Source organism: Acomys minous (genome assembly GCF_964271855.1).
Source record: "Acomys minous genome assembly, chromosome: 9".
Taxonomy (NCBI): domain Eukaryota; kingdom Metazoa; phylum Chordata; class Mammalia; order Rodentia; family Muridae; genus Acomys; species Acomys minous.
This window is the reverse complement of record NC_140490.1, coordinates 83,397,336-83,423,481: the sequence shown is the minus strand read 5'-3', so window position 1 is coordinate 83,423,481 and position 26,146 is coordinate 83,397,336. Positions and strand designations below refer to the sequence as shown.

General features: G+C 53.3%; 2 protein-coding genes across 6 annotated transcripts; both read left to right on the top strand.

Moving 5' to 3' along the window:
• The first annotated feature begins 2,209 nt into the window (after nucleotides 1-2,209).
• Nucleotides 2,210-16,316, top strand: PLIN3 (perilipin 3). 5 transcript variants are annotated; one of them, XM_084795936.1, is made up of 9 exons: nucleotides 2,210-2,312; nucleotides 2,988-3,058; nucleotides 7,046-7,137; nucleotides 8,643-8,841; nucleotides 9,021-9,103; nucleotides 10,988-11,285; nucleotides 13,416-13,615; nucleotides 14,050-14,175; nucleotides 15,101-16,316. In XM_084795936.1, the coding sequence occupies exons 1-9, from the start codon at nucleotides 2,299-2,301 to the stop codon at nucleotides 15,443-15,445; spliced, it is 1,428 nt and encodes a 475-aa protein (XP_084652062.1). In that variant the 5' UTR covers nucleotides 2,210-2,298; the 3' UTR covers nucleotides 15,446-16,316. The 5 variants fall into 5 exon arrangements, with proteins under 5 accessions (XP_084652062.1, XP_084652061.1, XP_084652065.1 ...); XM_084795935.1 differs by having other exon boundaries at nucleotides 2,212-2,312; nucleotides 2,988-3,094; XM_084795937.1 differs by having other exon boundaries at nucleotides 2,306-2,320; nucleotides 2,988-3,094.
• Nucleotides 16,317-17,804: 1,488 nt separating this feature from the next.
• TICAM1 (TIR domain containing adaptor molecule 1) lies at nucleotides 17,805-25,793 on the top strand. The gene is given in 3 exon segments (XM_084795924.1): nucleotides 17,805-18,001; nucleotides 22,631-24,715; nucleotides 24,718-25,793. Coding segments are annotated over 2 exon segments (2,244 nt in total). The 5' UTR covers nucleotides 17,805-18,001; nucleotides 22,631-22,759; the 3' UTR covers nucleotides 25,006-25,793.
• The last annotated feature ends 353 nt before the right edge of the window (nucleotides 25,794-26,146 follow it).

The following is a 26,146-nucleotide window of genomic DNA, read 5'->3' as shown; positions in this document are numbered from 1 at the left end:
ATGGCCACCAGAGCTGTGACCGTGGCCCAACCCCCCACCCCCACCAGCTAGGAAATGGGAACTTTCCCATCACCAACTGGTGGAAGGAGCTCCTCTCTATTGTCAGTTAGAGGGGCTTACGGGTCCTGTGGAGTCAGCCAGATCCCCCCCCCCCACACACACACAGACACACACACACACACACACACACACACACACACACACACACACACACGCTCCCCAGGTCCAAAGTGACACCTTCATGTTCACTTATTCAGTTTCAAGGTGGTCACCAGGACAGCAGCCCAGTCAGTGTCTACCCAGGAGACCAGTCTCCTTCCAAAGAGACAGCAGGAACAATTTGTTCCCACCAGCATGACAACATGACCAGGATGTCCTCGTTACTGGCAATGCTCTGAGCTGAGGGCCAAGCCAGGGCACCCTGGCTCAGGATGCCCTCTGTAAGGTTTGGGAGGGCTGTGGCCCCCTAGGGATTGGGTTACAGGCCCCACAGGGCACAAAGCACAGCCCTTGGGCCAGGCAAGATACGTACAAAGTGAATCCTGCCCACTGGCCTGCTTGCTTTAAGTCACCTCAGGAGCTACTAAGCAGCCTGCAGAATCTGCCTCAGAGCCCAGAGAAACAAGGGACCAAGGAGATCTAGTGGATGCCTCTCACGCACGGGACCTGGAAGCGGCCAGGAAATGGTGGCTAGAATGTGGTGGCCAGAGAAAGGAGACCAGGTGATTCACAGGGGGCCTGGAAGAAGCTAGGCCAGCCTGCGGCTCCAGCCTGCGCTCCTCCCCCAAGCCTGCCACCCCACCTCCTCACAGGGGCAGCTGGCGCCAAGAGGCCCAGGAGGGCGGGGACAGCCAGGGCCTGCACGTTAAGCATGTTAAATGACCTCCAGCTTCCTGTGGTGGCCAGGAGCAGGACAAAGCCAGGCCACACAGGCCACGTGAGGAGGACACGTGGACAGCATCTAGCCATCAGGTTGCTGAGTAAAAAGCAAGGATATTACTATATCCTCCAAAGAGAGGGGACCCCCTGATGTCAGGACCCAGCCATTGCAGACGGAGAGCTCCCGTGTTCCCGTGTTCCGTCCAGAATCTGTATTGTTTTCCCTGCCTCAGATCTCATGTAACCCAGGCTAGCCTCAAACTCACTGTGTAGCTAGCACAAGCTGCCCTTGTACTGACCGCCCCCTTGGCTCCCCTGCCTCCAACTCTGGGGTGCTGGGGTGACAGGCAGACATCACACCTGGTGGATGTGGGGCAAGCGGGTGAGGGGGTGGGCGGCAGAGCCCAAGTTTTGTGTCAACTGATTGATTGAGCACTCTGCCCTAGCCCGTAATTTTTCCTAAAATTAAAAGAAGCTAGAAGTAGTTGCGATGTCTCTCGTCTCAGCACTGGGAGACTCAGTCAGTGAGACAAAGCAGAAGGTCCTTGCAGGCCAGTGGGACGGATCAGTGAGAAAGGGAGTTGCTGCCAGTTCAGAAGACCTAAGCGCAATCTCCAGGCCCCGCGTGCTGGAGAGAAATGACTCCTGTGTGCTCTTGTCTGACGGCCCCACGCACCCGTGGTACATGAATCCCCACCCCCACTAAGTAAATAGAACACATACTTTAAAAGTTCCTTAGATTCACGCTCCCCCCCCCCACATTGTATTGTATTGTTGTTGTTTTGGTTTCTCGAGACAGGGTTTCTCTGTGTAGCCCGGGCTGTCCTGGACTCACTTTGTAGACCAGGCTGGCCTTAAACTCACAGAGATCCACCTCCCTCTGCCTCCTGAGTGCTGGGATTAAAGGCCACCATGACCGGCTAGCCCCTAAAATTTTAATGCTATCCTGCTAGCTTGCTTTTCCACTGGTCTCTGAGTTCTACCAAGCCTATAGGGTCCAGACTACGTTCCAGGGGCATCCTGCAGGACCTTGGCATACATTATGTATGTAATAGTTGTTGAACGCCTGTATACATGGCCAAAGAGCCGTGGGCCAGGCCCAAAGTTAATAGAATGTGGCTGCTAGGGCAAAGAGGGACCCGGGACACAGAGGGAAAGGGCGCGCGTGTGTGTGTGTGTGTGTGTGTGTGAGAGAGAGAGAGAGAGAGAGAGGGAAGGGGCGCTTGTGTGGTGGACACAGAGGGAAGGGGCGCACACAGGGAAGGGGTGCGGTCAGGAGCAGGGCGCCACCTAGCGGCAGCATGCCCCACGCCGCCTCCGTCCTCGTGAAGGCTGCATTGTTCAGTGGAGGCAGGAAGAGGAGGAATTCAGTCTGAGTCAGGGCAGCCCAGAAAAAAAGAGGAGTCCCGGGCGGAAGTCATGAACGACCTGAGGTAACTCGGTAAGGGTGGGTCCTCCCCAGGCCGGGCTCACGTTCGCGCTTGTGTAGTTGCAAATGTCTGTGCACAGGTCTCCTCTGGTGAGACCTGAGGGGCTAGGAAGAAGCACATACCGTCACACCCTCAGCAAACACGCTCACCTCTTGGCCCCCGAGGCCATCTGAGGTTTAACACCTTGGGTTACAGACCAAGAAGATTTAGGGATGGAGGGAAAAAAAAAAAAAGGTCCAGGCTGAAGCTTCAGGAAAGGGTTGATCCAGGAGTCTAGGAGCTGAGAGCCGAGCACTGCCAGGCCATCTCCGGGCCTCAGTGCCCTCGGCTGCCAAAACGCCTAGGACGATGAGAGCCTCGATCTGGGTGAGAGCAAAGCTTTCACTTAGGACCCTATCAGGGCTGGGATTCAGGGTGTGTATCCTGGCTATCCATCCCCCTGTGTCCGACGGACATCTGAAGACGTCACTCAGCCATCAATTAGATCTGGAAGCTTCTTTAAGGCCTCTGGGAACATAAGAGGATTCGAGGACCCCTAGAATGGGCCTCCCCTCTCCAAAAGCAGGACTCCAAGTCTCTCTGGGACTCAACTACGTCTGGGTTTCCTTAGAGGGGAAGGCTGGTGGGTGGGATTACGTCATGGGGACCTCTGATTGGTCCTCTGTCCTGTCACTCCAGGGCCCCTCCCTCACTCGGGAGCCACAACGCTGCCCCGCCCCTCCCGGGCAGATCGGAGCTGGCCTTGGGAGGTGAGGTTTCCTTGCTTCAACAACCTGAGGACGCTGGTGAGAGCTGGGGTGGAGGGTAGGGTCGACCTTGGGGCGCCCGTTGGGGAGAGGGAGAGACGAGGCTTTGCTGGGAGGATCACGGGTCCCCAAATTCCTACACGCTAGGAAACCTCACTTTTACAGGAGAATGTAACTTTCACGCGAAGGTCCAAACTTTTGCAACGCTTCCAACTCTCTTGGCCTGGGTCAGCCACCCCGGGACTTTAGAGGTGGAGACTGATTCCCTGAGCGCCAAGGAAGGTGGATTCCACTGTCTCAGGTCCCCAGAGGTAAAGCTGTGTGCAAATGCACGTCCCATGCCTCCTGGGCTGCGACTCCGCCCTCCTCCCCGGAATACTGAGTCTTCTGCTCCCAAGAACAACCAGCCCAGCAGTCGCAGTTGCAAATAGTTTTACCAGCCAGGCACTGGGCCCAGCAGCTGGAGTGTACGTAGGGGGTGGGGGTTGGGGGAGAAACTAGCATAAAGCCAGGCCTGTTCCTCAGGGGGTTGTGACCTTTGATCTTGTCCCCAGCCGGGCCTGGTGCCTCCCTCTCGGAATCCCTCAAAGTCAGTGTTTTGTTGATTGTGTTTGGAAATGGTCCTACTCTATAAACTAGGATGCCTTGGAACTTGCCATCCCCCCCCCCCCCCGCCCCCCGCCTCCATCAATAAGGCTGGGATGACAGCATTGCTTCCTAACCGGGCAGAAAAGACTCCCTTAACCACTTCTAAGCCTTGGCTACTTGCTGAGTCTTTGGCCCTGGGGGCTTCTTTGGCTTTCTCGGCAGAGAAAGTAATCTTGTGGGCGGAGTGTGTGGGGGAGGGTCAGTTCCAGGCAGCTGGAGCCAGCTGTCGGGAGGTCAGAGACCACAAGGACTTAGAAAGCGCTCTAGGGCAGCGGCCACCATTGCTTGGGGGTGGGGCGCTCCAGGGGTGTCTGGCTCCTAAGGGATCAATCAGGCTTTGCCGCCCACCTCACCAGGTGACAGTAACTAGGTTTAGGTAAGCCATCACATGGCCTGAGGCATGGCTGTCATCACCTGACTTTAATGTTGAGAAATCTGTCACAAACCGGAAGCTGCAACCTTCGCTTATCAGCAGACCAGTTTATTGGGCATCCACTATGGCTTAGCTACCGAGTTGATTTCCCACAGATGCCACCAACCAATCCTCTATATGGGCACACTACAGCGAGCTTGCACTCACACACTCTCTCACTCTCTCTCTCTCTCTCTCTCTCTCTTTCATAATAAATAAAATGTAAAAAATTAGAGCTGGGGGCAATGGCCCACACCTTTAATCCCAACACTTGGGAGGCTGAGGCAGGTGGATTGCTGTGAGTTCGTTCAAGGCTAGCCTGGTCTACAAAGCAAGTTCAAGACAATCAAGGCTACACAGAGAAATCCTGTCTCGAAAAACCAAAAAAAAGTTAAAAAATAAAATAGACGGTTGGCAGTGTGGTTCAGTGGTGACCGGTTGTCTGGCCTGTGATAAGACCCCATGGGACCACCCTAAACACTGTGTATGGTGTGTGCACCCCAGAACAGATCCACTGGGCTCTAACTTGTCACACCAGAGTTGCCTGAGGCACCAGTGTCTGAAACAAGATCAACCTTTAGACTTGGTGTTGATATGAATCATTGGAGCCAGGTGAGGGAGACAGCCTGGCCCTTGCAGAGGCTGCTTATACTGAGCCAAGACTCTAGCTTTTCTCCGACATGGTCTCTCAAAACCCTACCATGGCCCAGGTTGGACAAGAATTCGCTGTGTGGCAGAAAATGGCCTTGAACTCCCAATCTTCCTCCCAGGTGCTGGGGTGGTGACAGGCATGTGCCACCACAGCCCGAGTCTGGTTCTGGGGCTATCACGCATGCTGGTGCTGCCCACTAACACTAGCCCTAGTCTTTAGCTGATCTTTACATTATTTTTAAAATTTTTATTTATTTATTATTTATACAGTATTCTGTCTCCATGTATGCCTGCACACCAGAAGAGGGGACCAGATCTCATTATATGTGGTTGTGAGCCACCGTGTTGTTGCTGGGAATTGAACTCAGGAGCTTTGGAAGAACAGACAGTGCTCTTAACCACAGAGCCATCTCTCCAGCTGCTATTTATTATTATTATTATTATTATTATTATTATTATTATTATTATTATTATATTAGTTTTTCAAGACAGTGTTTCTCTGTGTAGCCTTGTCTGTCCTAGACTCGCTTTATAGACCAGGCTGGCCTCGAACTTACAACAATCTACCTGCCTCTGCCTCCTGAGTGCTGGGATTAAAGGTGTGCGTCACCACGCCTGGCTTACAATTGGTTTTTCTTTTTTTGTTGTAGTTTTGATTTGTGTTTTTCAAGACAGTGTTTCTCTGTGTAGCCTTGGCTGTCTTGGACTTGCTTTGTAGACCAGGCTGGCCTTGAACTCACAGAGATCCTCCTGCCTCTGCCTCCTAAGTGCTGGGATTGAAGGCGTGCACCACCGCACCTGAATTTAGCTGGTTTTTACCTAGGTGATATTACATACCTGGCCCAAAATCCAGACACCTGCCTTCTCTGCCTCTATCCAAACCCTGTCCTTAGCTGTCTCGCTTCCTAATCTAACATCTACGTAAAGACATGTCAAATCAGGCTGCAGTGATGGCTCAGTGGCTAAGAGCACTTACTGCTCTTTCAGAGGACCTAGGTTCAGTTCCCAGCACCAGCTCCAGGCCCCTTGACAGGACCTAACCGCAGCTGCAGGGGTCTGATGCTCTCTCCTGCACTCTGTAGCCGCTGCGTGTGCGTAAGCAAAACCAAGGCGCAACTCTTTATAAGATTTATTATGTTTGTTTATTTTTGCTTTTTTGAGACAGGGTCTCACTCTGTAGACCAGGCTGTCCAGGGACTCGGAGATCCTCTTGTTTCTTTCTGTTCCTAAGTGTGTTGCCATTCCTGACTTTTTTAACTTACCGTTTTTAATTCTGTGTATGGATGTGTGCATGCGCGTGTGGTGCCCTGGAGCTGGAGGTACAGGCGGTTGTGAGCTGGTCAGAGAACTCAGGTCCTCTGAAAGAACAGTACATGTTTTATACCTCCGAGCTGTCTTTCCAGCCCCCAAAATACTCTTTAAGGAGAGACTCTTGGATGCTATTTCAGACATTTGTCTCTGAACATCTTGTCAGACTTCTCTGTCTTAACTTGAACACATGGGGAGGACATTTGTTAGTCAATCCCCCCCACCCCCCACCCCCTGTCCTGCTGGGCATGTAGGTTGTTTCTACTCTGATATTGAGAGACCCACAAAGGGGAACACCCCAACAAAGCAGAACAGGTGTGGGATCAGTGTCAACTGTCTGGTCACTTGGAAGGAGGCTGTGAGGCCAACAGTACCTTAATGGATGGCAAAAGGGAACCTTTAAGGGGGCACACCTGCCGGGTGTGGCCCAGGACCCCTGTCACTACCACCCAGAATTGAGGGTTCTAAAGCAAGAGGTTGGGGGCGTGGTCAGTGTGGAGCCCCACCCAGAATCCCCCAGTGAAGGGCTGAGGGAGTGGTCAAGGGGTGAGAATTTGGTTTTGTTGATGGTGGTGGTGGTGGTTGGTTTTTTTTGTTTTGTTTTGTTTTGGTTTGGGTTTTGGTTTTTCAAGACAGGGTTTCTCTGTGTAGCCTTGGCTGTCCTAGACTCACTTTATAGACCAGGCTGGCCTCGAACTCACAGAGATCCACCTGTCTCTGCCTCCCAAGTGGTAGGATTAAATTTGTTGAGTGTGCCTGAGGCACAGAGTTGGATCTCTTCCAGGACCATCGGGGTCAGGGGTCGGGGAGGAGCTAGGGTGAGTAAGGCTCCACCTTGGACCTTCTGAAGTGATGACTGCGCTCTGAGAGGGCTGAGGGTTCATAGATCAACTGTGTTTCCTGTGTGTTCCTGGGTTTCCCTGGAGGGACGCGTGGGGCCGGCCGGCACTGGCTGTCTCTTCTGTCCACAGGACTTGCTGCTGCGACCATGGCTAGTAACGGGACAGAGGTCCCAGCTGAAGCCCAGGCTGCTGCTGCTGCTGCGGAAGAACCTGTCATGCAGGTGAGAAGGCTGAGCTGTAGGGAGCCTAGGGCTTCTGATGTCATCTGTGGCGGGCTGCTGCGGGCTGCCAGTGGCTAGCCAAGAGGGAAGTCAGGAGGTCTCTCTTGACAGGGTCTCTCTGTGTATCCTTGGCTGTCCTGGACTCACTTTGTAGACCAGGCTGGCCTCAAACTCACAGTGATTCACCTGCCTCTGCCTCCTGAGTGCTAGGATTAAAGGCATGCGCCACCACGCCCGGCAGTCAGGAGGTCTCTTTTTTATTTAAGTATGATCACTAGTAGCCAGGCATTGGTGGCTCACGCCTGTAATCCCAGCACTCGGAAGGCAGAGGCAGGTGGATCGCTGTGAGTTCAAGGCCAGCCTGGTCTACAAAGTGAGTCCAGGACAGCCAAGGGCTACACAGAGAAACCCTGTCTCGAAAAACAAAAACAAACAAACAAACAAAAAAATTGATCACTGGTAACCCAGGCTGGCATGCAACTCAAAGAGATCCTCCTACACCTGCCTTCTGAATGCTGGGAATTAAACCCCTAGGCCCAGCCCTTTATTCTTTCTTTCCTTTTAATACAGGGTCTCAAGTAGCACAGGCTAGCCTCAAACTCACTATATGGCTGAGGATGATTTTTTTTTTCTAAATTTATTTACTATGTATACAGTATTCTGACTACTTGTATGCCTACATACCAGAAAAAAGGGCACCAGATTTCATTATAGATGGCTGTGAGCCACCATGTGGTTGCTGGGAATTGAACTCAGGACCTCTGGAAGAGCAGGTAGTGCTCTTAACCTCTGAGCCATCTCACCAGCTGCCCCTGAGGATGATTTTGAGCTCCTGCTCCCCAGCCCAAGCCTGCTGAGTGCTATAATGGGCGCTCATGTGCTCTCTCGCTCTCCATGTTTCTCTTTCCCTGGTCTCTGTCCCACCCCCCACCCCCACCCCCCAGCCCCGCCCCATCTCAGTTTCTGTATCTCTGTGAAAGTGTCATTTAGCCCAGGCTGGCTTCTAATTCATTATGTAGCCCAGGGCACCAAAGTCAAAACTGAACCCTCCAGGCTCTGGCCTGTGCTGGATGATGCCTTGTGCCTAGAAACTCTTGGTTCCTGGGGTTGGGGATGAAACCAAGGGCCTGTTATGAGGGTGCTAACATAACAAAAAGGTGCCTGTGTGCTAATGAAAATGCAGTCCCTAAGCCGGGTGTGGAGCACTCCTGCAGAGGTAGGCAGATCTCTGTGAGCTCCAGGCCAGCCTTGTCTACACAGCAAGACCCAGTCTCAAAAAAAAAAAAGAATTGGGGTTCCCCTATCGCCTCACTGCCTGACACATAAGTGGGTGTTCAGTTCCCCGCTCAAGCAAGCCCCCAGAAGCACCTGACGGAACCTTCGAGTTCCTGCCTTATGCAATTATTTGTGCCAGGTGTGATGGAGCCCAGCCTATCTGCTCCCCCAAAATGAGAGCAGGCCTGTGAGCATGCCAAGCTTCTCACCTAGTGCCCCCTGCCCTCCAGCCCAGCGTGGTGGACCGTGTGGCCAGCCTGCCTCTCATCAGCTCCACGTGTGGGATGGTGAGCGCCGCCTACACTTCCACCAAAGAGAGCTACCCCCACGTGAGGACCGTGTGCGACGTGGCCGAGAAAGGCGTCAAGACCCTCACCGCGGCCGCGGTCAGCGGGGCACAGCCCATCTTGTCCAAACTGGAGCCCCAGAGTGAGTTGAGCACCTCAGGGTGTGGAGTATGCCCCTCGTTGCAGGGAATCAGCTCCCCCCCCCCCCAACCCTTCCCCCCACACTTCTGAACTCCAGTTCCCTGAAACTGGTCCTGGGTGGCTCTCCTCACCTTTGAAGGGCAGTCACACTGAATGTGTGTTTTCTCTGGCGCCCTGCAGTTGCGTCCGCCAGCGAATATGCGCACCGAGGGCTGGACAGACTGCAGGAAAGCCTGCCCATCCTCCAGCAGCCGACTGAGAAGGTCAGTACTAAGTCAGTTGACTCTGTCTTGAGGCCTGGATCTGCCAAGTCCCAGCTGTAGACTCGGTGCACGGGTGACAGTCCTCTCTGTCCCCACCAGCACTGGGCAAGAAGGTCTTGAGGATTGGCCACAACCCGTCAGAATGTCCTCTGGACTCCCAGAGCAAAGGGCACACAGTAGCTGTCATCTGGTCTGGCCCCTCAAGCACGATATACAGTTCAGATATGGGTACATACCTTTAGAAACAAGGTAGCACGTCTTTGGAAAGGAACCAAAACCCAAGAAGAGGGGGCAGGATGGGGGTGCAGATGAACAGACGCGCCCCATCAGAGTCTTGCCCCGCGACCTTTGCCATTGCTGTTCTAAACTAAGCCGGAATCTCAGCTCTGATCTCCAGCGCCTCCTTTAACTAATTCCAAACTGGACAGTGGAATGCTTTCTTTTTGTGGGTTTTTTCAAATTTGTTCGTTTGAGACAGGATCTTATTTTTAGCCAGCCTAGGCTGCCTTGAATGCTCTGTGAACCCCTGGCCATGCCCCTATTCCCTCACTGGGGGATTCTGGGTAGGGGCTCCACCCAGCCCGCATCCTACTTGGCCTCTGGATCAAGTGCTGGGTAGCCATTTTGCGATGGAGACCTGCTTCCGTCTGCCATACCCAGGAACAGTGTCAACCCCAGGACAATAGGACAGGCTTCTGCTTCTGCACACAGGCCCCACGATCTGGAGGTGGCCTCTGGATGACTCTGAGGCCTGCGACAGCTGGAGGCCTCCCAGCAGCCCCCCCTCCCCCCCTCACTCCTAGCACTTACCCTTCCCAGTGTTCCTTCACAGTTCTGGGTTAGATTTTCCAGACTCTTGTGACAGCCTGTACTGAGGTCTGGGGTTTGGATCTGGGGGAGGGGGCTGAGCTGTCTTTCACATTCTTGGTACTAGGGGGGGGGTCTTTTTATCCTCTGAGCCACATGGGACCAGAGTGTGGCCAACATGGCATTTGAATCTGGGTTGTTACATAGACCAAAGCTACAAAGTGGGAAAAAGGCGACTGTGGCCAAAGCTTAAGGACCTGAGTTCGATGCCCAGGACCCACAAAGTAGAAGGCAAGGACTGTCTTCTTCTTCTTCTTCTTCTTCTTCTTCTTCTTCTTCTTCTTCTTCTTCTTCTTCTTCTTCTTCCGTTTTTCAAGACAGAGTGTCTCTGTGTTATTCTTGTCTGTCCTGGACTCACTTTGTAGACCAGGCTGGCCTCGAACTCACAGTGATCCGCCTGCCTCTCGCCTCCCGAGTGCTGGGATCAAAGGTGTGTGCCACCGCGCCCGGTGCCAACGTTGTCTTCTGACCTCCACACATGTGCTGTGGCGCACACAAGTGTAAAAAGAAAGTTAAAGTGTTTACTTAATTACGGAATTAATTAGTTAGAGGTTGGAGGAGACATGGCTCAGTGGTCAAGGCAGTTTGCTGTTCTTCCGGAGGGCCTGAGTTCGGTTCCCACTCACCCATATCTGGTAGCTCATTACTGCCTGGAACTCCAGCTTGCTTCCGAGGGCAACAAGTGTATATAAAGATATACACTTTAATGAAAATAATAAAAAAGCTTATTTATTTATTTATTTTAACGAATTGAGGAGGACACAGGTTCAACCAGGAACACTTCAAAAATAGAAACCAAAGGCACAGAGAGGTTGAATGACGAGGTGTCCTAGAGCTGTGTAGCCCAGGCTGGCTACTCAGAAATCCACCTGCCTCCCCAGTGATGGGATTAAAGGCATGTGCCACGTTACTCAGCTATGAAGTCTTAACTACACAAGGCTAGGATGGCCCCTCTCTGGCCTCCCTGGGTTTTGGGGATCCAGGTATGGAAGGATGCTGGTATGTTCTGCCCTGCAGGTTCTGGCTGACACTAAGGAACTGGTGTCATCTACGGTGTCTGGAGCCCGAGAATTGGTATCCAACTCAGTGTCTAGTGCAAAGGACACGGTGGCCACCCGGGTCACGGGAGCGGTGGATGTGACCCGAGGGGCTGTGCAGAGCAGCGTGGACATGACCAAGTCGGCAGTGACCAGCGGCGTCCAGTCAGTCATGGGCTCCCGAGTGGGACAGATGGTGATTAGTGGAGTGGACTCCGTGCTGGTAAAATCAGAGGCCTGGGCGGACAATCGCCTGCCCCTGACGGACACAGAGTTTGGTGAGGATCCTAACCCTTCCCCACTCCGGCCTCTAGCCTGGCTCGCCTCCTGTCTCAGTCAGTACCCCCAAGAGGACTCCCTCTGCCCACAGCGCCCCCCCCCCCAGACCTCCACCATATAGGTTCGCTCCATCCTCAACCTATGTTCCAGGAATCAAACTCAGTCAGGCTTGGCAACAAGCGCCTTTACCCCTTGAGCCATTTGTTAGTTCAAGGATGATGCTTCTGCCTCCACCCCCCCCCCCATGTACTGGCGTGTGCCACAGCCGAGGCTTGCCTAGATGTCTCAGTTCCTCCTCGGCGGCCACGGATGAACAGCTCTGTGGCTTTTGAGTGGCGCATAGCCACCCAAAGATGGACCAGGGCCTATTCCCAGTTAGTGGTGACCCTCTTGGTGGTGGGGAGTGCGGGGGGGGGGGTGGGGTGCGTCAGACCTCGCTGCACCTCAGCAGCTCCCCCGGGCGCAGAGTGAGAGGGTAGGGAGGTGCTCCAAGTCGGGGGTGGGGGGTGGCCATGTATAAAGAGGAACCAAGACTCTGTGGAGGTGGCTCCCATCTGAGCAGCCTTGGTTTTAACCACTGCCCTCCCAGGTGCATCCCGGGCTGTGTGCTATAGTCCCACGTATGGATGAGCACAGCTGTGCGGGACCTAGCTTTATAAGTAATGCAATCGAGGAGGCCGGGGGGCTGGGGCTCAGTGGGTGGAAAATGGTTACCTAGCACACACCAGGCCCTGGGTTCCATCCCCAGCACTAGAGAGGTGGGTGCAGGAGGGTGGGCGTGGTGATGCACGCCTTTAATCTCAGTACTTTGATCCCAGGAGGCAGAGGGAGGTGTATCTCTGTGAGTTCGAGGCCAGCCTGGTCTACAAAGAGAGTCCAGACCAACCAAGGCTACACAGAGAAACCCTGTCTGGGGGGGGGGGAAGGGTACGGTTGGGGGGGGTTGGAGGAAGTTGGAGGCCAAGCCGAGTGGGCTGGTGTACTCTTAGAAGCAGAGGCCGAGGCAGGCAGGTCTCTGTGAGTTCGAGGCCAGCTTGGTCTACAAAAGGAGTCCAAGGCAGCAAAGGCTACACAGAGGAAGCCCTGTTTCGAAAAACCAAAAAAAGGAGAAGTTGAAGGCTAGCCTGAGTCTTTCCCGCCGGTTGAGCTGACTGCTCCCTCCCTGTGTTAACACCAACGCTCTATCCACAGCTTCCTGCCCTTGCTTGGGCTTAAAGCACAAAGCTCATTTCATTTTCCTGGGTGCAGTCCCAGCTTCCAGGAGAACTGCCACACACCAGCTGGTCTGGACCAAAATCTAGCTGATTGGTTTTGAAAATGTACCATGTAAGGAGAAGTGGGAAAGGGAAAAAATTAAAAAAAAAAGAAATTCTTTTCAAAATACAGGATTTGGCCTGGTGTGATGGTACAGGCCTTGAGTCCCAGAACTCAGGAGGGAAAGACAGGCAGGTGTCTGTGAGTTTGAATCCAGGCCAGCCGGGGACTTAGCTTTGTGTCTCTGAACGTCTGAAAGGCCTCTCTCTCGCTGAGTGTGTGCAAAGGCTACAGGGTGGCCATGGTCTGCCTCAGCCATTCTTCTTGCTTTTTGTTTTGTTTTGTTTTTGTTTTTTCCCCTGAGACAAGGTTTCTCTGTGTAACCTTAGCTGTCCTGATTTGCTTTGTAGATCAGGCTGGCCTCGAACTCACAGCTATCCACCTGCCTCTGCCTCCCGGAGTGGCTGGGATTACATACATGTGCCACCGCACCCAACAAAAAAAATATATTTCATTTTAATCATTTGAGGTATGCCCATGGTGGCTGCATCTGGGGCAGCCGGAGCACAGATTCTGGTAGATGGTCCTCTCCCACAGGGGGATCCACAGGTTGAACTGGCAGCATGTACCGTGGCCTGCTCAGCCAACTTGCTGGCCCACCATTTCCTAGTCCTAGGGATGAACTTTTGGACAGCTGCTCTACCGCTGAGCCACACCGTCAAGCCCTCTTTCTCTTCTCTGTTCGGAGACAGGGTCTCCTGCAGATCAGGTTGCCAGAGACTTGCAATTCTCCTATCCCAGCTTCCCAACTTGCCCAGTGGAGAGCATGCGCTGGGTAGTGTGAGGCTGAGCGCACTCTCCCTCTGTCCCTGCAGCCCTGATCGCCACATCTCCGGAGGGCTTGGACATGGCCTCGCTGCAGCAGCAGAGACAGGAACAGAACTACTTCGTACGGCTGGGCTCCCTATCCGAGAGGCTGCGTCACCACGCCTATGAGCACTCGCTGGGCAAGCTGCGTAATGCCAGGCAGAGCGCGCACGAGGCGCTGCAGCAGCTCACACATGCCCTCAGCCTGGTGAGCTTGGGGGTGTGGCTACACCTGGGACCTCCTTCCTGCAGCTCCCCTCCCTGAGCTGGGGATCTCATCAGGTCGGGTAGCAGGTGGGCAGGGCTGGTTCCTCCTTGGCTGGCTTCCTCCACACCATGGTGTATCAGTCAGCTCAGGCTGTGTAACAAAGATGTACAACCTGGATTATTGAACCAGAAATGTTCCTACTGTTCCATCTTATTCACGTGATGCTGACGGTGTTTGCTAGTGGAGCAGGGTCCATCCTCAGCACTGCCCGATGGGAAAAATAAAAGCGTGGGTCTCCTTGGTGCATGCTTCTTATCCCAGTAGAGGCCAGCTTAGATTCCACAGTAGATTCCAGGCTAGTCAGAAACAGGAGGAAAAATAAAAGAGCATCCTCATGCTCAGATGTAGTCCCCATCCCTTTCCCTGCGATGCAGATGGAATCCATGAAGCAGGGTGTGGACCAGAGGCTGGGAGAAGGGCAGGAGAAGCTGCACCAGATGTGGCTCAGCTGGAACCAGAAGACCCCTCAGGATGGGGAGAAGGACCCAGCTAAGCCAGAGGTACCTGCTGGGGCCCTGGGGTCCCCATGTCCATTTCCATGCCCTGTTCTTTGTACGTCATGTTTCCTGTCCCCGGGGCAACTAGAGAATCCATGCTTTACATGATTATTTTTGTTTTGGCTTTGGTCTTTAATTTTTTAAAAAAGATTTATTTATTTTATTTATTGCATATGAGTGCTTTATCTGCAGAAGAGGGTATCAGATTACATTATGGATGGTTGTGAGACACCATGTGGTTGCTGGAATTGAACTCAGGACCTCTGGAAGAGCAGGCGGCGCTCTTAACCACGGAGCCATCTCTCTAGCCCCCTGGTCTTTAATTTTTGTTATATTTTTATTATTATTACTTGGTGGCGGGGTTGGTTTGGTTTGGTTTAGTTTTGAGATCACAGCTCTACAGCCACCACATCTGGCCTCTTAGTTAGCGTCCACATTATATTCTTTTATGTTTTTTGTTTTTTGTTTTTTTTTTGAGACAGGGTTTCTCTGTGTAGCCTTGGCTGTCCTGAACTCCCTCTGTAGACCACGCTGGCCTCAAATTCAGAGACCCACCTGCCTCTGCCTCCGTAGTGCTGGGATTAAAGGCTTGCGCCACCACCTCCCGGCTCGACATTGAGGTTTGATTAGGGGTTTGTATGCTTCTTAAAACTTGCTATTTGGCCTTTGAGGCCTCCTTAATGGTTTTTGTTCCTGATGAGTCTAGATTCCAGGCATCTTCTGGGGTCTCCCTGTAAATCTTAACTCTTTTGAAAAGGTTATGGGAGTGAGTCTCCTTGTTCCAAATGTAGGGAGCCAAATTCCTATCCACCACGTTGGGCCGTGCCCCCCCCCAACCCCTACACACACACACACACACACACACACACACACACACACACACACACACACACACCTTCACCCACCCACCCTACTCTTCCCTTTGTAGCAGGTGGAAGCCCGGGCACTCAGCATGTTCAGAGACATCGCCCAGCAGCTGCAGAGCACGTGTGCGAGCCTGGGGGCCAGCATCCAGGGCCTGCCCAGCCACGTCAGGGAGAAGGCTCAGCAGGCCCGCAGCCAGGTGGACGACCTTCAGGCCACCTTCTCCGGCATCCACTCCTTCCAGGATCTCACAGCCAGTGTTCTTGCTCAGACCCGGGAGCGGATAGTCAGAGCCCGGGAGGCCCTTGACCACACTGTGGAGTACGTGGCTCAGAACACGCCAGTCACGTGGCTCGTGGGCCCCTTTGCCCCTGGAATCACCGAGAAAGCCCCTGAAGAGAAGAAGTAGATAGAGGAGTCAGGGCCAGCATCTGGCTTGCATCTGCCTTTCCCACTAGTCCTATTTCATAGCTGGTCTTGACCTACTCTGAGTCTGAAGGAGACATGTGTTTAACTTTTTCCATCAGTTTTTTAAAGCAACATTTTTTTTCTAGAATGTTCCATGGGGAAAAACATTTCTAGAATGTTCTAGAAAAAAAAATTTTTTTTTCTCTTAAAAAAAAAAATTAAAGCCAGGCGTGGTGGCGCACGCCTTTAATCCCAGCACTCGGGAGGCAGAGGCAGGCGGATCGCTGTGAGTTCGAGGCCAGCCTGGTCTACAAAGCAAGTCCAGGACAGCCAAGGCTACACAGAGAAATCCTGTCTCAAAAAACCAAAAAAAAAAAAAAAAAAAAAAGTATTCAGTAGTGGTGGCACAAGCCTGTCATCCTATGCCAGCACTGTGGTGGTGGTGGTGGGGGCAAGAGAATCAAGAGCTCAAATTCAATGATAGTCTAAGGTACATAAGGCCTTGTCTTGAAGTAAATCAGGGCATAGTGATATTTCATTCCCGTTCCTTGCCTGCATCGTGGCACACAATAGAAAGCGCTTTTCTAACATACTCTGATACCTGCTCCACAAAGCCAGCATCCACGACAGGGTGACAGCTGGGATGTGAAAAATCAGTTTCAGAGGTAGGCCTTTAATCCCAGCACTCGGAAGGTAGAGCCAGGCAGATCACTGCGAGTTCAAGGCCAGCCTGGTCTACAAAGCGAGCCCAGGACAGGCAAGGCTAATACAGAGAGACCCTGTGTGAGAGTGGCTGAGGGCTGAGTGCCCACTGCTCCTTAAATCCCGGGGCTCAATGTTGCCTTAATAAACTTTACGTGCATCAGAGGCCAGTCGGCCAGTGTGTGTGTGTGTGTGCTCCTTTCCCTGCGCCTGAACCACCCTGGCGTCTTTGGGGGCCTCTTCTTCTATCTCTGCTTTATGCACAGTGAAATGTTGGAAGTGACCACTGTGACAAGGAGGGACCTGCTGCCGGCTTTGCATCCACTGGCCTTTCTGTGAGGTGGCGGGGATGGGCATGTGGGGTATCAGTGTGGCATAGGATACGCCACCTGCCAGACAAGCCCATGTCTGTTCCCCCTTGACGTCAAGGTCATCCAGGCACTCAGAAGGTGGGAGAAAGAGGTTATCTTTGGCTACATAGTAAGTTTGAAGCTAGCCTGGGCCACCTGAGATCCTGTTTCAAAACAGCAACACTGGGGGGCCAGGAGAGATGGCTAGCTCCAATGGCAGAGTGCTTGGAGTGTGACCAAGAAAAACACCTGATGTCAACCTCAACTTCCACAAAGATGTGCATATACATAAACACAGAAGGCTGTTCTGATACCTGCTACATGGTCCAGAGCCTCACAACATCACCCTCAGTGATGTGAGCCAGATTCTCTTTCCCAGGATCTCCCAGGGAGAGGGTGGGTGGCTGCCCACCTGTCCCACCTTCCAGTCCTAGTCCATTGATACTGCTTTTGCTTTTCTGTATTCACAATTTAGTTTCATCAGTTTTTTTGTTTTGTGGTGGTTTTTTTGTTTGTTTGTTTTTCTTTTTGGGGGGGGAGGATTTGGGTTTGTTTTTTTTCCCCCCCGAAACAGAGTTTCTCTGTGTAGTCTTGGCTGCCTTTGTAGACCAGGCTAGCCTCGAACTCACAGCGATCCGTATACACACACATAATCTCTTTAAACAAAGTTTTGTTTTGTGTCCTTGTGATGGCTCAGCAAGTGAAGGTACTTGCTGATATTTGACCTACACACCACATGCCCACACATAAAATAAAATTAAAGCGTTTAAAGATGTTCTCAATTGCACATGCCCTTAATCCCAGCACTCAGGAGGCAAAGACAGTTGGACTTCTGTGAGTTTGAAGCCATCCTGGTTTACAAAGGGAGTTCCAGGACAGCCAGGGCTACACCGAGAATTCTTGTCTCATGCCCCTCCCCCCAAAAAAGCCAGCCAAATGGATTTCCTGGTAGCCTCCAGCTCTTTTATTTATTTTGTATTAATTTATTTTTGAGATGGAGGGCTTGCTGTGTGTAGGTCAGGATGGCTTGAAACTCAGGACAATCCACCTGCCTCAGCTTCCTGTGTGCTGGACTGATAGGCATGGGTCACCAACAGCCCTGTGAATTCAGCCACATAGTGCTTTGTGAATCCCGAAGTATGTCATTAAGGTCTGTGGCCACCAGCTCCTTTGTCTTTGTGTGTGTGTTTGTATGTGAGTGTGTGTGTGTGTGTGTGTGTGTGTCCTCCTTCCCCAGTTTTGGCCCTACACAATGGGAGCCCTGCCTTGTTCCACGTGGCACTGTGGCACTGGGCAGAGAGCAGGGCCTGGCTTGGGGCTCCCTGGGGACTTTCCCTCTGGGGCGGGACACTGGTGACCTCATCCTCTCCTCCCTGACAGGATGCGGAAGAGAGGAAGGGGTGGAACCAAACTCTTCCTCCTCCTCTTCCTCCTCTTCTCCCTCCTCCTACTCCAGCGGCCACCAGGGACCTTGAGATCCACCAGCCCAGGACCCCCACAGCCAGGTAGGATGAAGGCAAAGGGGACGGGACAGCCCAGGGTCAGGGAGGGTCCTGTATAGCCTGAGAGGCACGCTGGGCCACCACCTGCAGGCTGTGTGGTTCCTCAAGCCGTCTGTTTTCCCATGGACACTCAGATCCCCACAGTCCAACTTCTGACCCCCAACCCAGCCCTGGGTGCACACTCAGCCCCCATTGCTCTCCAGATTGCTAGATCTCCTAATTCCCAGGTCTCCTCCATCTCCAACAGCAAACCCCCCGCCCTTCCCCACGCCCAATCCCTTCCCTTGTCTCTAGTTCTTGACCAGATCTGCTTTCTCTACCCCCCCCCCCCCCCCGTGTCCCCTGTTATAACCTCTGTCTCCAGACTAACACAAGTGCCTTCTGCTACCAGGGGAACCTGGTCTGGGCAGCTTCTGCAGCCGGCTCTGTTCCTGGCTCAACACATGCCCCTGGGTACATGCAGGGTCAGCCTGGGAGCCATTCCAAGGTCTCCGGCAGCGCTCAGTCCCTGAGTCCTGGAGCTGGTGGTCATCAGAGACCCCTGTGCTCCAAGAGACTGGTCAGTTCTGCCAGAGGGAGAAGGCCAGGCAAGAAAAAGAGGGAAGCCATTCACACCCCCCCACCCACAAACCCATCTACCCACCCATCCACCAGCCCACAAAAACATCTACCCACCCACCCACTCACCCACAAAACCATCTACCCACTCACCCACAAAACCATCTACCCCCTCATCCATACACCCCCAAACCTATCCACCCACCCACCCCTAAACTCATCTACCCATCCATCCATACACCCCCAAACCTATCCTGGTTTATGCTCTGCTGAGGCCAGAAGATGAGTGTTCTGCCTATTGAACACCTCTCTCTCTCTCTCTCTCTCTCTCTCTCTCTCAAAAAGAATTATTTCCATCTTGTGTCATTTATGTTATTTATTTGTCTCTTGAGAACTCACCCAGGCTGACCTTGATCTCTAAGACTCAAGAGATCCTCCTACCGCCAGGTGATGGGGGCGCACACCTTTAATCCCGGCACTTAGGAGGCAGAGGCAGATGGATCGCTCTTATCTTTTGTTGGTTTTTTGGTTTTTTTGTTTTTGAGACAGGGGTTCTCTGTGTAGCCCTGGCTGTCCTGGAACCCACTCTATAGACCAGGCTAGCCTAGAACTCATAGATATGCCCCTGCCTCTGCCATGCAGAGTGCTGAGATTAGAGGTGTGTGCCATCACTGCCCTGCTGAAGCACGCAGATCTCTGAGTTCAAGGCCAGCCTGGTCTATAAAGTGAGTACAGGACAGCCAGGGCTACACAGAGAAACCCTGTCTTGTTTTAAAAAAAGAAGAAGAAGAAGAAGAAGAAGAAGAAGAAGAAGAAGAAGAAGAAGAAGAAGAGAGAGAAAGAAAGAAAGAAAGAAAGAAAGAAAGAAAGAAAGAAAGAAAGAAAGAAATTTTCCTGCCTCAGGTTTTCAAGTAGCTTGGACAAGAAGAAACTGCCACCCTTAGGTGTTGGAGGCAGGAGGATCAGAAGTTTAAAGTTATCCTGGGGTACACAGTACAAAAAGCCTGATCTTGTCTCGACAACAAACCTAGAAAATAAATCCCAAATACTGTGTGCCCTGCTCTACTTTGTCTGCTCATTGCTTAACTATGTCAATAAACATTTCTCTCTCCTGTCTGTGTCTCTCCCGCTCCTCTCTTCTCTCTCTGCTGCCATCCTCTCTCTTCCTGGTACTGGGAGTTGAACACAGGGCCTCATGTATGTCAGACAAGCATTGTCAACTTCGTTGCACCTCCAGCCCTCTGTAAGCAATTATTAAGCACTCACTGTGTACCAGGTACTGTCCTGTTTGTGTTCTTGTTTGAGACAGTGTCTCACTATGTAGCCCTGGCTATCCTGGAACTCACTATGTAGACCAGAGAGGGAGATCCTCCTGCCTCTGCCTCCTGAGGGCTAGGATTAAAGAAGTGCATTATCAGGCCCAGCAGTTTATTTATGTATTTATTTATTTATTTTTGAGAGGTATAGGTAAAATTTATTACTGACACACCAGAAGTCCCAATTGTTGATGTGTCAGGGTCTCTTAGCACTCGGGAGGCAAAGGACCTATTTATTTATTCTTTTAAAAAAATATTTATTTATTATTATGTATACCAGTGTTCTGTCTGTACATGTGCCTGCAGTCCAGAACAAGGCAGCAGATCACATTATAGATGGTTGTGAGCCACCATGTGGTTGCTGGGACTTGAACTCAGCACCTCCAGAAGAGCAGCCAGTGCCCTTAACCTCTGAGCCATCTCTCCCCAGCCCTGTTTTCTTTATTTATTTTTCTGTTCATGGGTCTAGAGACTGAACTCAGACTTCAGGCTTGGCAGCCTCAAGCACCCTTACCCACTGAGCCATCTTGCCAACCCTCAGTGCCTATTTATTATGCACCCACTGTGTGTCAGGCACTCTAGATACAGAAACTAGACACCCCTATCTGAACTCTGCCCCTGATGGGCCCTTAGACTGGTGTCTCCTCGGGTAGGACATGATGGTAACGTTACTTAACAACACTGAGTAAAATTTAGTGTGAGGAGTTGAGAGAAACCTCGGGTCGGTGGACTGAGCGCAGGTGGGTACGAGAGCCACCCTGCTGGGGAGGGGAGTTACCCTGAGGATATCTCCCCCAGGGGTGCTGCTGTCATCTGAGGGACCGCCATGTCAAGACCCTTGGGTAGGACAGCGTAGCAGGGACAGAGGGAGAGACAAGTCCTGGTGGATTCTTTGTGGTGCTGTGTCCTCTGACTGGGGAATCCCCTGAGCCCCACAGTCTGTTCCTCCCCACAGAACGCAAAGGGTGCCAGTGAGAACAGAGGATGCTTTCTCCGTAGGGTGTCTGCCCACAGGCCTCCAGGGCTCCCACCTCTCTGCAGCCCACGAGGCCCTGGCCACCTTAGCCTCCCTCCTCCCTGGGCTCCGGCCTCCTTACTACACCAGCCAATGTGTCAGGATCCTCCTGCTCAGCTGTGAGGCTGAGCCTGGTGTCACGGTGCTCCCTGAGGGAGCACCCTGGACTAGCTCACCTTCAGGGGCTCAGCTCAGCGACGCCCTCCCTAAGGAGTTCCCCACCCCAGCTTCTGTCCCAGGTTCATTTCCTCCGTGGCACTTTTATTTCTTGATGAGGTCTCAGGTGCTTTTTCTCATTTCCTGTTGCGCCCCGCTCCGTCTGCTGCATCTCCCACATCAGTGCCCAGGCACAGTTGGCATGCTTGAGAAAAGCCCAGAATCCGAAGAGAAAGCACAGCTGTGGGGTAGGAAGGTTGGACGTGAGAACACGGGTAGAGCATCCTAGATGTGGCTAAGAGGTTTTTGGTGTGGTCAAGTTGGGACCAGGGCTTAGTTGGCAGGGCTGTGTCCTCTGCCCGGGAGCTTTTATATGAGCTGTGCCCTCCTGGGAGCACACCGTTCAGAACTGCAAATGCGAGCCTTGATGCTTGGAGGTTTTTTTGTTTTGTTTTTTGTTTTTGTTTTTGTTTTTTGTGGTGGGGAGTCTCTATGTAGCCTTGGCTGTCCTGGACTGGCTTTGTAGACCAGGCTGGCCTCGAACTCACAGAGAACCGCCTGCCTCTGCCTCTGCCTCCCGAGTGCTGAGATTAAAGGTGTGCCCCATCACTGGCCGGCGAATCCCAGGAGTTCTTGACCCTCCTTTGGGCTGAGTCCTGCTGTAGCTCTGATGGGCAGCTGACCTGCTGCGAACATCTTTCATTTCTCTGTACACCAGGCTTTAGCTTTGTTTTGTTGGTTTGTTGTTGTTTTGTCCCCACTGTCACCACCTCTGTCTTCATCTCCACACTTGATGGCTTCCATTTCCCCGGCAACCACAGAGAGGGTGGTGGCCCTGCCTTTTTCACTCCTGGTCTGCCATCTTCCCTCACCGCCCCAACCTGTGACCCTGGCTCTGCCGATGGGTCCTTAGGCCCCTCCCTCTGTCCACCTGGCTTCCTTGACCTTGGCCCTGGGCCCAGCCCATCCGTGCTGCTCAAAGTCCAGTTTTTTAAGGCGTTTAGGTTGTCTGTGTACAAAGTCTATGCATTAACTGACTGGCGTGTCCACTTCTAATCTAGACCAAGCCTCCTCTTGGCATCCTGAGGTGGCCATGTCATTTTCCGTGGGGCGTTGCGGATCCTGCAGCTGCTAGAAGCTTCCTTGGCCTCCAATCCACTCCATGTCAGGGCTCTCTGGTCACAGCGGGTCTTCTCGGCTGTGAACAGGGAGCTGGGGGGGGGGTGTGAGTGACAAGGGTGCTCTGCCCACCTGAGGGTCCCTGCGAGTGTCCTGTAAGCCATTAAGAATATCACGCCAGCTCGTGCATCCACTCACCCACTGGTTCACGGCGGTCACTTCTCACCACAGGTGGTTTGTGCAATGCAGGGCGTGGAGCCTGTTGTTCCATGAATGCCCTGCCAGCACGTGTGGCACTGACCCCAGCCCCTCTTGCGGATTTGGCGACATCTCTCTCCCTATACAGTCCTGGCTGGCCTGGAACTCACAGCAATTCCCCCTGCCTCTGCTTCCCATGGCTGGGGGGGGTGGTGGTTATAGGGCACACCATCTTGTTTAGAAAGTCACTATGAACTCCCACTTCTGCAGGTCTGAGGTGTCACCCTCCAGGATTCCCTGCAGCGGGGCGGGGACACGGCTGTGCAGGAGGCTGTTGGTCCGGAACATGTCTCCACCCACCCCAGCCTCTGTGGCTCCAGGATTCATCCTGCCCTATTCATGGCCAACCAAGGCCCGTCACTCCATGGCGTCTTTGAACTTCTAGGAGCTGTGGAAAAGGATAGGCTGGCCTACCTGAAACACAAACTAGGGAGTGTACATCCGGGTAGCCAGGAGTCCAAGCTGCTCCACGCCATGGTGCTCTTGGCTCTGGGCCAGGACACAGAGGCCAGGATCTCCCTGGAGGCCTTGAAGGCCAACACAGTGACCCAGCTGGTAGCCCACCAGTGGGCAGGCACGGACAGCACAGAGGGCCCCGAGGAGCCTCCAGACTTGTCATGGACAGTGGCTCGACTGTACCACCTGCTGGCTGAGGAGAACCTGTGTCCGGCCTCCGCAAGGGACATGGCTTACCAGGTGGCTGTCCGTGACCTCGCCTCCCAGGGTAACCACCAGTTGGGCCAACTGGAGAACGAGGCCTGGGACCGGTGCAGTTCAGACATCATGGGGGGACCTGATGGCTCGCAGAGACCCCATTCTGATCAAGGTTCCGTGCTGCCATCTTCAACATCCCCTTCAGTGACCAGAAGCCAGCCTCGTCCCATTGACACACCAGACTGGAGCCAGGGGCATTCTTTACACTCTACCGGCAGCATCGCCTCGGTAGCCAGCCACCTAGAGATCAGCCAGTCACCCACTCTTCCCTTCCTCTCTCCACACCGTGGAACCCATGGGCCCAGCAAGCTGTGCGACACACACGTGGGCACCCCAGAGCCTCAGCTCATCCCCGCGGGCTGCCAAGAACCTGAGGAGGTGAGCTGGCCCTCGTCGGTGGAGACCAGCATCTCCTTGGGGTCACCACACAGAACTGGGGCCCCAGAGGTGTCTCCAGAGGTGGCTTCGGACGTCCTCCCTGACTCCCCTGCTGCTCCAGACGTGGCTGTCCACTGCCCCATCGAATGCACGGAGGTGTCTGCAGCGGCTCCCCTGCCGTCCACTATGGAAGGTGCTAGAAAGCAGTCTATTGAAAGTCAGAAGTCACCTCAGGTTTCTGCAGGAGACGATGCTCTGCACAACACCATGCCTAGCCCTCCTGCCCAGCCACCGTCCCCCCAAGTCTCCACTCCGTCCTCCGTCTCCTCCGCCAACAGCAGCTCTGCTACCCCTGCCTCGACACCCCCTGTCTCGACACCCCCTGTTCAGGGACACTCGGAAATAGCTGAGCAGAAATTCTATAACTTTGTGGTTATCCATGCCAGGGCTGATGAACATGTGGCCCTACGGATCCGGGAGAAGCTGGAGACCCTTGGGGTGCCTGATGGGGCTACCTTCTGCGAGGAATTTCAGCTGCCTGGGCGTGGTGAGCTGCATTGCTTCCAGGATGCCATAGATCACTCGGGGTTCACCATCCTCCTCCTGACTGCCAGCTTCGACTGTCGCCTGAGCCTGCACCAAGTCAACCACGCTCTCATGAACAGCCTCACGCAGTCGGGGAGGCAGGACTGTGTGATCCCCCTCCTCCCCCTAGAGTGCTCCCGGGCACAGCTCAGCCCTGACACGACCAGCCTGCTCCACAGCCTTGTGTGGCTGGATGAACACTCCCCAATCTTTGCCAGGAAGGTGGCGAACACCTTCAAACCTCAGAAGCTCCGGGAACACCGGGTCCGCTGGAAGAAAGAGCAGGAGGCCAGAGCCCTCAGGGAGCGGAGCACACAGCTGGAGGGCGAGCGGCAGAGGGTGGCCGCCATGTCTGCCGCCTACTTAGCCTATGCCCACAGTTACAAGGCCTGGCAAGCGGAGGTGAACAGACTAGGGGTGGCCTTCAGGAAGGACTTGTCCCTGGGGGTTCCTACATCCTTTCCCAGTTGGCAGGGATGTTCACAGCCAGTACCTTCACACCCACAGCAGGACAGTACCCCAGTTTTCTCACAGCCTCCGTGTTTCCCGCAGCCTCCGTGTTTCCCGCAGCCTCCGTGTTTCCCGCAGCCTCCGTGTTCCCGCAGTCTCCTTTCCCGCAGCCTCCTTTCCCGCAGCCTCCCTCTTTCCCTCAACCCCTGTCTTTCCCGCAGCCTCCGTCTCCCCCACACTCCCGATCTTTCCCATCAGCCTCCTCCCCAGCCCCCCAGACTCCACCGGGACCTCAGCCTCTCATTATTCACCATGCCCAGATGGTTCAGCTGGGCCTTAACAACCACATGTGGGGCCAGACAGGGGCCCAGGCGTCCGGTGGCAACGCTGAGTGCTTGGAGGAACCCCGCCAGGGCCATCTGAGTGACCAGGGGGGACCCCTTGAGACTCCGGAGTGATCACGTTGCAGCCCACATGAGTGATTAGGTTGGTCCCCCCACCTAGATTGCTAGAGTTGGATTTCACCTGGTCCCAGAGTAGCCATTCTGCCTCAGCCCCCACAGTGGCCACGACTTGGACCTAGCTTGGGACCCTGAAGCAGGGAAGCCCCATTTGAACACTGGACAGGATTCTGTGGGACCCCAGCCTGCATCCCCTAGGTGGACAAGAGGACAGTGGCTCTGAGGTGCCTTCAGCGAGGCCATGGAACCTCCCTTCACGGTCGCATATACTGTCCGCGGGGGTCTCTCTAGTGCTGGGGCACAGGGAGAGGGTCCTGTCTTTATAATACAGCTATGGATAGATGAATCACAAGCCAGTGTCCCCACCCTCCGTGAACAAGCAGAAGACTCCAGCTCTGCCGCTGGGAAAGGAGGCATGCCAGCCCCCATCCTGAGTGGCAGGAACCGGAAATTATGTAAATAGATTCTCATCCCATTGGTAAGTGCAGGCCACGTGGTCGTCTGCTGCAAGAAACTCAGGGAAACGTAGTCTTTTGGAGGGGACGGCGGCCATATCTCAGGAAGTCTTGGGATGTCAGGGAAGAAGGAGAAAAAGACACTGGAAGTTTGCAGTGCTTTTTTTTTTGTGTGTGTGCATTTATTTATGTAGTGTATGTATGCCAGGGCATGTGTGGGGGTCAGAGGACCATTTCTGCCCCATTTGCCCCTGTCCACTTTCTGCACTAGTCCTCCTCTCCAAAACACGTCAAGCCCACCCTATACATTAAAATTTTTTTCCATATTTATTCTGGCATATTTTGCTACAGCGGCGTGTGAGCGTGTGGTGAAGTTCAGCCAAGGCTGTGAAACTTTGCATGTCTGACCCTTTGCCATCTCATCTCAACTTATTATTGGTTTTATTTTATTTTTATTTTTTGGTTTTTTGGGGACAGGGTTTCTCCGTGTAGCCTTGGCTGTCCTGGACTCACTTTGGAGACCAGGCTGGCCTCGAACTCACAGAGATCCACCTGCCTCTGCCCCCTGAGTGCTAGGATTAAAGGTGTGCACCACCACCGCCCGGCTGATTGTTATTAGTATTAACAAATTTATTATTATGATTATTATTATTATTGTGGTCTTTTGAGGCAGAGTTTCTCTG